Source organism: Pholcus phalangioides, unplaced genomic scaffold, assembly GCF_987345545.1.
Source record: "Pholcus phalangioides strain wild (caught in Gottingen) unplaced genomic scaffold, Ppha-v1.0 ptg000003l_1, whole genome shotgun sequence".
NCBI lineage: Eukaryota > Metazoa > Arthropoda > Arachnida > Araneae > Pholcidae > Pholcus > Pholcus phalangioides.
Genome location: NW_028301596.1, coordinates 28,277,553 through 28,289,713, shown reverse-complemented (window position 1 = coordinate 28,289,713; position 12,161 = coordinate 28,277,553). Strand labels below are relative to the sequence as shown.

Sequence of the window (12,161 nt, the reverse complement as noted above, 5' to 3'; positions counted from 1 at the left end):
CTGTTCCAAACATAAGGTCAGAAGTCATATCACAAGTCTTGATTCGATACATTGCTACTCATGGTATCCCAGAAGAGATCATCACTGACCGTGGTGCCAATTTCCTCTCTAAGGTAATGACTGACGTCTATTCTACCCTTGGAATCAAGAAAATTACTACCCACGCTTATCATCCCCAAGCTGATGGTGTTCTTGAACGCTTAAATGGAACTTTGGTCAAGTCTCTTTCTCACTTAGTAAATGACACGCACACTAACTGGGATATTCATCTCCCATGGGCTCTAATGGCTCATAGATCAGTACCACATTGTTCCACTGGTTATTCTCCCGCATTCTTGTTGTTCGGTCGTGAAATTAGAGTACCAGCAAACATGCTCTACAATGGTCCAGTTCCTTCTTACACACACACTAGTTATGCACAGCACCTTCACAACACCTTTTCAAAATCCTTTGAAGTGGTTAAAAAGAATCTTCGTGTTGCAGCAGAAATCCAAGAGTCGAATCGTTCAGTGAAAGCAGTTGACAAAAATATACAGGTTGGAGACCACGTATACCTTTTCACTCCTAAAGTGCCACCTCACCTTTCGAAGAAATTTTTCAAGAAAAACACAGGACCGTACAAAGTAGTAGATAAGCTGTCACCAGTGAGTTTTCGTATCCAGAAAGTCAATAATGAGCAGGATACCCAGGTTGTCCATGTGGACAGATTGTCAAGACCACATACAAAATCTCCACCTCTTTCTTTGGACTCTAACGTAGATCAAAATCAGTCCAGTAATTCCCAAAAGCCAGAGTCGAACGAAGACACAGTACATGAGTAATACTCCTTCTTTGTTGTCATTTAGTGACATTCCTTTGTTCAAGTCATTTAATGTGCCTGTTGTTTCCAGACGTAATGTACCTATTGTTCGAAGACATAACCAATTTCATAACCTTCGTCCCAGTATTGTTCGACCTGCAAGGTTTCGGGACTAGTTACATTATTATATTTCAGCTGTATATGTATATATATTTGTTTTAACGTTATAATTTTCTTTGAGTACTTGTTGTTTCTAAAAGTATATTCTGTAATAATTATTTGACATATAAAAGGTTTGGTGTTTTGTAGAACTGTTCACGTTCATGCTATAAAATGTGTGATGTAAGAATTACTCATTATTATTTTTTTTGTTTTCTGTGTTTATAATCAAAACTAATTGTGAATGTGCTCAGGATAAATATGTGAACGTACATATTCAGGTTTTCTTTTCTTTCATACATTGATGATATGTAACTGCTGTGTCTTTCTTTGGGAAAGGTGATTGAGCTGCCAAATATTTTTTTTTCTTTCAAAAATTAGGCTGTAACCACACACACACACACAGAGTCTGTGCAAATTTCGAATCCTACATAGGGATACACAAAAAGAGAAAGGATTTGTCAAACTAGCCCAAATTTCTCACTCTCCAGTGCAAACTTTCGGAAAAATCAGACGTTCATTGAACATGTGTAGATCATGAGAATTGGTGTCTCTAGACAAAGAAATATTGTAAGATACATGTCTCAAGTATTCAGTATATATGTCATGAAAATGTTTGTCGCTATATTTTTTTTTTTGAAAGATTTGTCTTATGACGTAGGCTGGTGTTGTGACCATGGTGAACAGGAATCCCTTATACCCTGTTTTCTCACTTTTAACTTCGCAAGTTTCTTTAGACCCTAGGGTTGTGATTACCGGAAACCACCCGAGGTAAACCCCTGGTGATCCGGTTCGGGCCAGTTTGTTTGGGCAAATTCGGCTTGTTCGTTTTTGTCCGGCATTAATCCACTGAGTTCTACAGTTGAAGGTAGGGTCTTTGACTGTGGAGCGAGGATTGGGAGCCAGAGGCCGGGCTATTGCAACTCATCGAAATCCTGGTTTTCAATCCATAATTGATTTCTACATCTTTGCCACGTCACAGCACCCCCCTCTCGAGACCACATTAAATTTTTTTTTTTCATTCACTATTTCATATGTCTCTGTAACAAGTTGCATTTGTTTACCAGACCGCCAGAATGAGAGAGAGACTGGAAATCTCACATGCTTGGATGTATTTTTCATTTATGTAACATGTTTTAAAGAATATATATTTTCTTATGCATAACAAATGTCCATATGTGAAAAAAAAAAAATGTGTCACCTTTTGAATACTAATCATGTGTTGTTACTTGAGTATTCCAGAAAAAAAAAAAAAAGGGAGGAAAACAAAAGCGAAAAAAAAATTCTGATAGCAAATCAGTGTTAACCATGGATGTAATGATGTAGATGTTTGTCGACAATCAAAAGAATCTCGGAAGAAGTCGGTTTGTAGATTTGAAATTTGTTTATTTGTGGTATCTGTGAAACACCAGATCTTATTTGTGGTATCTGTGAAACACCAGATCACTGTTGCGTATTGATGATTCAAGTATTTGCACGTTCATTTCTTCTACGTTTTCATAGTTCGTGTGCAGAGTCCTAGCCAGGAAGACATCGGTGAATTGGAAGTAGTATTTTTGTATTTTTTTGTGAAGGAGAATCAACATGAGGTACTTTGATGGACTTGCTCAGGTGACACACTTTGATTTTATTCGTCTGCGTGGACAATATTCTTTTTCCTCCTCTCAGAATTTAGTCATGGAATGGTATAGCGTTTGCACTTGTTCTTTTCTTCTAAAACCGCACTTGCTATTGCCAGACAACTCACTCAGTCACTCTTTCATTCATTTTCTTTTTGGCATAAACAGTGACATATCCTCAGCTTTTTACCCTGACACCTGTTTTTCTTTGTGGATGTTCCGTCTTCAAAAATTTTCCCAGTGTGAAATTTTTTTTTCAGATCCGTCGGTAATATGTCAAGGTGGAAAAGTCATGCCACACTTTTCCCCCTCTTTTGACATATGACATAGTGTTTTTGTAATCGAGAGTTATTCATATCTTATTTATGTGTCATATTTTTGTGTCAAATAGTAGATATGTGTCATGTGTTGTAAGAAAATTAGTTTGTTGTCCTTTTTTTCAGTTGGGAAAACGAGTAGGTTACACACCAATTTTTTGTACACACGGTATGTGTTTTCGAAATTTTTGATTTTCCACACGATCTCGATATCGTGGACTTTGACCGATTTTTCTAAATTAATCCCCTGGAAATTTTGCTCCTTGGTGTCAACAGTCAACCGATTTTGAGGCATCTTTGTTGGAAAAATTGAGTTTGTAAAAAAAAATTTGTTCCAGGATAGTAAGGCAGGAGATGGCCATTTTTCGAACTTTCGTTTCCGATCTCGAAGGTGACGCGGAGAGAAATTTTTGTTTGTTGGTTTATTTTTGCAGAGGGAAACACACAAAATTACCGCTTTTCGTGTTTGAAACTTTTTGCAACGTCATCAGAATTTTTCTGGAGGATGAGACATACATGCCGATCTATTTTGTGGAGTCATTAATTAAGTAATTCATTAATAATTTCTTTTTTTTTTAAATGGAAACTTACACACGTGCTGTTGATATTTGTTAACGTTGAATTTGGATAATAATTCTGATTGGAAAATATTTAGATATTTCAAGAAAGTGTATTCTATGTGTCATCTTGAATTTAAAATCATGTGTTAATTAATTTTTTTAATTTTCTCTGTCATATGACGAAATTCTTTCTGTATCATTAATTATGCGTCGAAGTATGTCATGTGACCTATCATTGGAACGCGGAATTAATTTCCCGTCTAATGGTCAAATTTGATTTGTATTTTTTTAATGATGTGTGTGCATAATTAAGCGTTTTCCTTTTTGTATAACATTTAGTGCATTGTCCTTGGGATCAGAAGAGTCGCCCCGTAGGAAGAAAGTTTCGTTCAGGGCGTTATTTTGTCCGGATTTTAGACTTGCCCTTTCACCTTAATTGGTCAAAATTGATGTCGTAAAAATTTACGCCACGAATCAAAGTGTGCGCATTTTCGAAGCCACGCCCACTTGTCATTTTACTTATACCCTCGAAACGTCGGTGGGTTGGTCAGTTTTGGTTAGTCGTTGGTCAGTCTTGGTTCAGTCTTCCGTGTTTTCTCTCGTCGAGAAAAACGCGGTAAATTTGATGTTAGTAATGTGAAATCGTTCTCGCGAGATGTTGCTTTCGCTACCGCAGTAGTTTCTCCATTTTGTTGCCGAGGCAATCCTGAAGCCTGTCAGCATGTCCAGAGCAGAGCCTGTTATGCCAGCGGAGAAGGATCCGGAGAGTTTTGTCCTATCTTGGATAGGCCGCCTGTTTCCCGATGCCCCTAGAACTTGATTCGAGATCCAAGAACTGTGGCAGGAACACTGACCCCTGGGTGGCAGAACGTCGAGTCACTCGGAATTTGTGAGTATGTGAGGTAATTTCCTCTTTGTTCTCTCTCTCATTCACCATTTATTTTGAGTTCGTGGCGGTGATCTGGAAATTTGTGAATTTTTGTTAATATCATGATTTCTTTGAGGTTAGATCAAACTCCCACCCCGTTGAATTTTTCAGTTAAGTAGAAATTTCTTTAATGTGTCTTAATTCTAATGATCGCTATGACAATGCACATTTTCGGGAGTATTCTGTTTGTTTCGCTGTTTAAAGTAAAGGTTTGTTAAATGTTGATGTTGGAAAAGCATTTTATTTGTGCAATAAGAGACTTTTGAATTTGCTCAATGTCAGTTTTGAAGTATTTTAAATGATGCTGCTGTATTGTTAAAATATCTCATTGAGGAAGAAAAGTAATTAAAATTTAATTATCTTAACTATTATAAATGTGTATGTGTGACTTGTAGTAATTTGGTTCTTTTTACTTGTTTTCATGTGGTAAATGTTAATTAAGATGGAACACTAGCACTCCCCGTAGATAAGGGTTATTTTGTGGTCAAGGTAACCACGCTTTGTTTGCCCTATTCGAATCACTGGCCTAGGTGTTAAAAGATATTCATATAAGGGGAAAAAATGGTCATAGTTCTCATAAATATTAGTGTAAAGCTAAAATATCTCTTTAGCACCATAACAGAATGGTGCCGTGTTCTCTATAGAAAATCCAACATAACACATCACTCCATTCGGACTGTACGAGTTTCTTTATATGTCTTTCGGTTTGTGCAATGCCGGTCAAACACTGCAAAGGTTCATGAACTCTGTACTTCAAGAATTTGACTTTTGTTTTCCTTACTTGGATGATGTACTCATCGCTTCGACGTCTCCAGAGGAACATCTCGTTCACTTACGATGCATTTTCGAGAAATTCTCCGAATTCGGAATTGTCTTGAATATTGACAGTGCATTTTCGGAAAATCTGAAGTAGCATTTTTAGGACATACTGTAAATGAGCACGGTATCAAACCATTGGAAAAGAAAGTTGAAGCTATCCTGAACTATCCACAACCACAGACCATTCAATAGCTGCGCCGATTTCTCGGGATGCTTAATTTTTACAGACGCTTCATCCCAAACGCCGCGAAAAAGCAAATTTTGCTCACCGCGTATCTTAAAGATAGCAAAAGGCACGATAAACGTCTCATCCAATGGACTGAAGAATCCAAAATCGCCTTTGAAAATTGCAAAACTGATTTGGCTAATATAACCCTTTTGTCATATCCACAGCAAAATTCTGCGTTGGCACTGATGGTCGATGGATCCGACTATGCGATTGGAGGTGCCCTACAACAACGAGTTGGGAATGACTTGCAACCCATCGCATTTTTCTCTCGTAAATTATCAAAATCTGAGCAGAACTACAGTGCTTTCGACAGAGAACTATTAGCTATATACGCTGCTATAAAGCATTTTTTATACCTATTAGAAGGACGGCACTTTATAATTTTTAGTGACCATAAACCATTGTTCTATGCCTTCAATCACATCAGTAAGAACAACTCAGCCAGGCAGATAAGGTATCTGGATTTTATATCGCAATACTCCACCGATATTCGTCATATATCTGGTGTTGAAAATGTTGTTGCTGACGCTTTTTCCCGTATCAGTTCGATCGAATTTCCTTCTCCTCTATAAGGAATTTGCCAAAGCTCAAAGGGAAGATGAAGAGTTGGAACAACTTCGCACTTCTACTAGCTTAGAGTTCAAACCCATGCTGATCAACAGCGAAATTGAAATTTTATGCGACGTTTCAACTGGAAAAGTTAGACCTAACATTCCTGAATCATTCAGACTTCAAGCATTCAGCACTGTTCACAACTTGAATCATCCTGGTAAACGAGCTACTGAAAACTTGCTCTGCAGTCGTTTCGTTTGGAAAGATATGAAGAAAGACTGCGCAGAATGGTGCAAGACTTGTCTTGCATGCCGAAAAATCTAAAATCAGCAAACACACCAAAGCGCCACTTGGACAATTCCCGTTGTGTGATAAACGTTTTGGACATGTGCACATAGACATTGTGGGACCACTCCCACCCTCCCGTGGATTCCGGTACTGCCTAACAATAGTGGATCGTTTCACTCGATGGCCGGAAGTTATTCCCATGGAGGACATGACAGCAGAAACTGTTGCAAGATGTTTCTTTTCAGGTTGGATCAGCCGTTTCGGTACCCCTGAAACCATCACCAGTGATCAAGGTCGACAGTTTGAAAGTTCCTTGTTTCGAGCCCTTGCTACAATTCTTGGTATTAACAGAATTCGTACCACACCATATCCGGCCGCAAGTGGTTGTGTTGAACGTTTTCATCGTGACCTGAAGACAGTGTTACGCTGCCTCGAGACTGACCACTGGACCAATATGCTTCCTAGCGTTTTTCTAGGTATCCGCTCGTGTGTAAAGGAGGATATCGGAGCTTCATCAGCAGAACTCGTCTATGGGACGCCACTTCGCTTACCTGGGGAGTTTTTCCAGCTCTCAAACGATGTTCCGCCCGATGAATTTGTGGAAACACTCCGCAACACTATGTCGCAAATTCGTCCAGTTCCTACAACTACACATGGCTCGCACAAAATCTTCTGGCATCCAGCTCTAGATGACTGTTCTCACGTTTTTGTGCGATGTGACGCAGTTAAGCCCACTTTGCGGCCGCCTTATGAAGGCCCTTACGCAGTCATCAGCAGAGGTGATAGACATTTCACATTGCAGTTCCCGGATCGTGTCACTACTATAAGTGTTGACAGACTGAAACCTGCCTTCTTAATGAAGCCAAAGGACATAATTTCGATCTCACGGAAGACTGTACCCTCACGCCAAAAAGAAATGGAACTGCGTTCCGGAAAGAAAGTGCGTTTCAACTTATAATTCGTCGAGAGCCTATGATCCTCTCGACTGGGAGGGGGTCATGTAGCGACCCTTTTTCAACTGTTTATTATCATCCTTTATTATTATTATTTATGTCAGTGTGGCAACATGTGTATTTTTATGCAGTCAAAGCCGACTATATTATTGTTTGTTTTGCATTCCTATTCTCCGTACGTCTGCCACACGCTCCTGCTGTTGAGTTTGTAATAGTTATATAAATTGTAAATAAAACCATGAAAATAATTAACAATCGCTATATTCTAAATGTGAGCGAGCCTACTGAACGACGTCGCGCCCCCAACGCGTAACACTTGTCGAACGTGAAGAAAAGATGAGCAGTATTGTCGGGGGAAGAACAGGTTCTGCGCTATTACATTTGGCTAGTTTTCGCAGATGATTTCGTGTTAATGCTAGGATGTTGCTGTAACGAAATTTGACTCGATCGAGTTGATGAAAACTTTCCTTCATTTGTTCAATGAATTTCATTCATTCTTTCGTAAAGTATTTAGGGAATGTGGGATTTGAAAAAAAAAAAATTCTATATAATATAAACAAATATTGAAAAACGAAATTTTTTTATTTTCCAAAAGGGATAATTCCTAATAATTTAAGACTGTTGAGTTTTTAAATATTATTATATAACCTATCTCTTATATATACAGCCTATTTCATTTATATTTTTAAATATTCTCTTTTCATTCACTTTGCCACTTTTAATTTCGAAAATTTATTTTAACTACGGGTTATTAAAACATAAAAATTATCTTCCAAGAACATTAAAATTACTCTAATCATACATTTATTTTGAGTATATAATTATAATGCATCATATTATGTTATGTAATGTAACACATTCACACTCGTACCATATTCAGTCATGAAATATTTAAATAATAAGTAAAAGTTTCATTTCCAACATTTTCTTGAAAAACCTTTTATAACCTTATCACACAAAAATGTAATATTATATTATAATAATATTTCAGGAATAAAATGAATTTTTCAAGAAAATTGCAATACCTCATCGTCAGTACTTTTCTAAATTATAAGAAATGAAATTTCGTGTAGCGTATATATGTAATAATTTAGAGTACGTAAATGTATGTTACATGTGACATATGTGTAACCTCTTCGCTCCAGAAGTATACATATGTGAATGTTCATTTTTTTTAGGCATTAAGTAGTTTTTAGAATGATTCTTTCTTCAAGTTAACATCTGAGGTACACATAGTGACTTCAGATCTTAACTCAGACGGTCCCAATAAAGATATTGACTGAATATTAATTAATCAATTAATTAATTGATTTTTCTTGTTTGAGGGCAATTTCACACATACAACACAAACACAAATTAATCAATAAAAAAAATTTATTTTCTGTGATAGTTTTATCTCAAGCGTGAAGAGAGGTAAAAATACTATTTTTAGAGGTAGTTATACATTTTTATGCAAAACTGCCATTGTCTACAGGGTAAGTTTACATTACATTTTATTTAAATAAAATATTTGCCATAAATTCCTCATTCTGAAAAGCATATTTTCTTTAAGTTGAGCGAAACGCGAATAAACTCACTAGCTCGCCAAATCTTGCGGAGACGTATATTTCAGTTAAAAGTTAATAAAACTCATTACTTCAATCATTTATTACCAAAAATTATATTAAAACATTTAATAATGGCTCATGACATTTGAATTTTATCAAAACTTCGAACTTTAATTGAATTGAATCCAAAATGGAACCAATTTTTAATTTATAAGAAGGGGAATAAGCAAAAAAGTATTCCTTTGTGAAAGGATAATGTTCCTCCTTTCCTAAACCGTTCAGAACATCCGAAAGCTGCGCAAGTGTTGACCATTCTAATCAAAAATAAGACACCACGTGTAGATCGTCATACGAATAGCCATAAGGAAAGTATTGCCAGCGAGATTCCCTGACCAGCCTTTTGACCGGAGTCACGTGACGCCGGATCTTTGCTTCACATTGTAACCCCTCGCGCTTTCTCCATATTATTCTTACTCTGTGCTTTTAGCCTATCTACCGCCGGTGATATTCATGCTACAGTTGCCGTTCAAACGCTATTCAGGGTTTTTCACAATGGAGATCACATTCCAATACAAAAAACTTGGTGTTGCCATTTGATATTTTCGAAATTTTCTCATTGTAACCGTAACTGTTAGAGTGACACTGTTGTTTTCCATATCATTCTTGAGCGCATACATCAAAATACCTTATGCCAAAATTTCATTCAGTTTCTGTGAATGGTATGATAGTTAGGGGCTCATATGTCGGGATAATTTTTTTATAACCACCCTGTATATATATATATATACCGTATATACTCGTGTATAAGCCGAGTTTTTTCGTGGAAAAATTTGTTCCCCAAGTTGGGGGGTCGGCTTATACTCGGGTCAGTTTTGGATGAGAAAATATCGACCCCCGCAATCAGTAGTCATTTTTGTAGCAGTGTTCGAGAAACTGGCATTATTGGTATGGAATATGTTCAAACCCCACAGAACTGATGATGTCAAAGCCGAGGCAAAGAAATCGAAAACATCATTGTGGCTGGTGGTGTCTAACGTTGATTGTACAGCCTTTAGATGTGAGCATCAACAAGCCTCTCAAAGACTATTTGAGGAATTTGTATATCGAATGGATAAGTTCCGATGATAAACTACAAAAAGTGGTGACTTGAAAAAAACCTGACATTGGCCTAGTATGAAAATGGGTACATGAGGCGTGGGATTCTGTTTCCTCCGAAATTATCATCCGATCCTTCTAAAAGTGTTGCATCAGCAATGCTATGGACGGAACTGAAGATGATATCCTCTTTGAAAGTGACAATGGCAATTAGACAGCCCAGATGAAGATTAAAACGAATATGCCGCACCCCCTATAATGATCTGATGGATTATCATGAGCTTGGTGACTTAAAAGAAACGGACTAAAAAGTTTGAATTATTTTCTATTGTAAATTTCCGCGAGGTATTCATTTTTTAAATGAAAATATAGTAATTTTTTTCTCTAAAATGCACGGATTTTTTGGGGTCGGCTTATACACGGGTTTTCAATTTATTGCTGTTTTGGTGGTCCTGAAGTGTGGGGGTCGGCTTATATACGAGTCGGCTTATACACGAGTATATACGGTATATATATATTTACGTATCCATGCTTTAGAAAAAAATAGGCGCACAAATCAATGTTTCAAGCTCGCTGTGGCACCCCACATAAAGGTTTTCGATGCCCTAGAAACAGTGACGCATAGAACACGACGACACTGAAAAAGCTGCTCTGTACTCTCATTACTTTTCCATACTTTATTTTCCATTACATTATACTCATTTACTGCTGAAAATCATAAGGAGGCTTATTACTATTATGCCGTGTAAAGGGTTAAAAGGCGTCAATCAATAGTCTCATCGATGTTGTTAAAAAGTACAAAAAAAAAGTCACTGAGAAAACAAAACTTGTAAAATAAAAAAATAAATAAATGCAATAATGACAGCTGAAGTTTATACCGGAAAGGAGGGGGGGGGGGGGGAACCAGACTACACACACACAAAATCGTTTATTCCAGCGCTATTACGAAATTAAAATTCAAAGCTCAACATAAGTATAAATAAACAAGTTACAGACACAGAAACATGTATTTAAAAAAAAAACCATCCTAGTATGCTGTTTATTGAGATTCAAAGGCAGGAGAAATGGTTCGACGTTTGTTTTTCCATCCTTCACGGGCAGTGTGAGGGAGAATTTGTGAAGAAAAAAAAAATTCATAAATGACTTCAAATATATGTAATATATAAAAAGAAAAGATAGACAACGTTTTAGTTATCACTAGGAAGTTATCGTTGAAAACACCAGGAAACCTCTCTGCTACTAATTCCAGAACGCATGTGAATAATCATTTCAGCATTCTATATTTAAGGAAGAAAAATCTCAACGATGATTCTTGTGCATGAAAGAAAAAATGATTCGATAAACGAGATCAAACACTGATTACATGCACCATGAAAATTGAGACAAAAATGTCTCGTGCATCTATTTCTTTTCTGGACATACACGCATACACAAATTATACATCGTGTTGTACAATGGAAAAGTGAAGGAAATTTATTTTAATACTACATTTATTTTAATTTGCGTATTTTTTCATTACTTTTCCGCACTGCCAACGGAAAAAGCCACCCCCCCCCCCCCACACCCACGGAGAATCTATGAATTCATGTTTGAGAACTTTGCACACTTTTCCTAAAACATCTGGTGCTTGCTCATTATTCCCTAGGGTTGAAAAAACAGAATTTTGCTTAAAAAAGGACACCATTAACCAAATGTCGTTGTCATTTTCTTCCCACCATTTCTTATATTCATCCCCCTACCCGTGTGATTTGCGTTATGTTGTTTAAAATCAAGGCCGGCACCAATACCCGCGGGCACCATGGGGAAATAGGAATTGCAAACGAATATTAGCTTCTTTTTTTCCTCGGAACCGAATATTTCTATCGGGAGAGTAAAAAATCCTTTCGAAGACCCATTCAACACATGCGTTCAATAAACAATATTGAAGCTGCCGGTCTTTTTTTACTTAGCGAAAATGGAGCCGCTGCTAGCATACAATTAGTGTGCGGCTAAAATTCCCTGGCTGTTTTCTTGAACATAGGGTATTATACTAGCTGATACCCGGCGACGTTGCCCGCCCCGTAAAAAATTTATATATGTATTAATTTTTTGTAATCAAAAAAATTGTAATTATTTGTTAATCAATATTAATCAAATTATTAATAATTTGTTAATCAAAAAAATTTCTGCATCAAGTAAGAAAAAATTACTTTTATTTTTAAATATTTTAATTAAAAACTTCAGGCAATTGCTTGTGGATACACAATATTTTTTGTTTTTCCATCTGGTGTGTGGATGTATAAATATTTTTGGGATT

The 12,161-nt window shown here is 36.8% G+C and overlaps 1 protein-coding gene across 1 annotated transcript; it reads left to right on the top strand.

Moving 5' to 3' along the window:
• Positions 1 to 6,478: 6,478 nt before the first annotated feature.
• On the top strand, positions 6,479 to 7,228 carry LOC149088355 (uncharacterized). Its single transcript, XM_089251889.1, has one exon. The coding sequence runs from the start codon at positions 6,479 to 6,481 to the stop codon at positions 7,226 to 7,228; it is 750 nt and encodes a 249-aa protein (XP_089108015.1).
• Positions 7,229 to 12,161: the final 4,933 nt, after the last annotated feature.

Bases quoted from the DNA above. Each gene is read 5' to 3' on its own strand.
- LOC149088355 (XM_089251889.1), top strand. From the start codon at position 6,479: ATGACAGCAGAAACTGTTGCAAGATGTTTCTTTTCAGGTTGGATCAGC.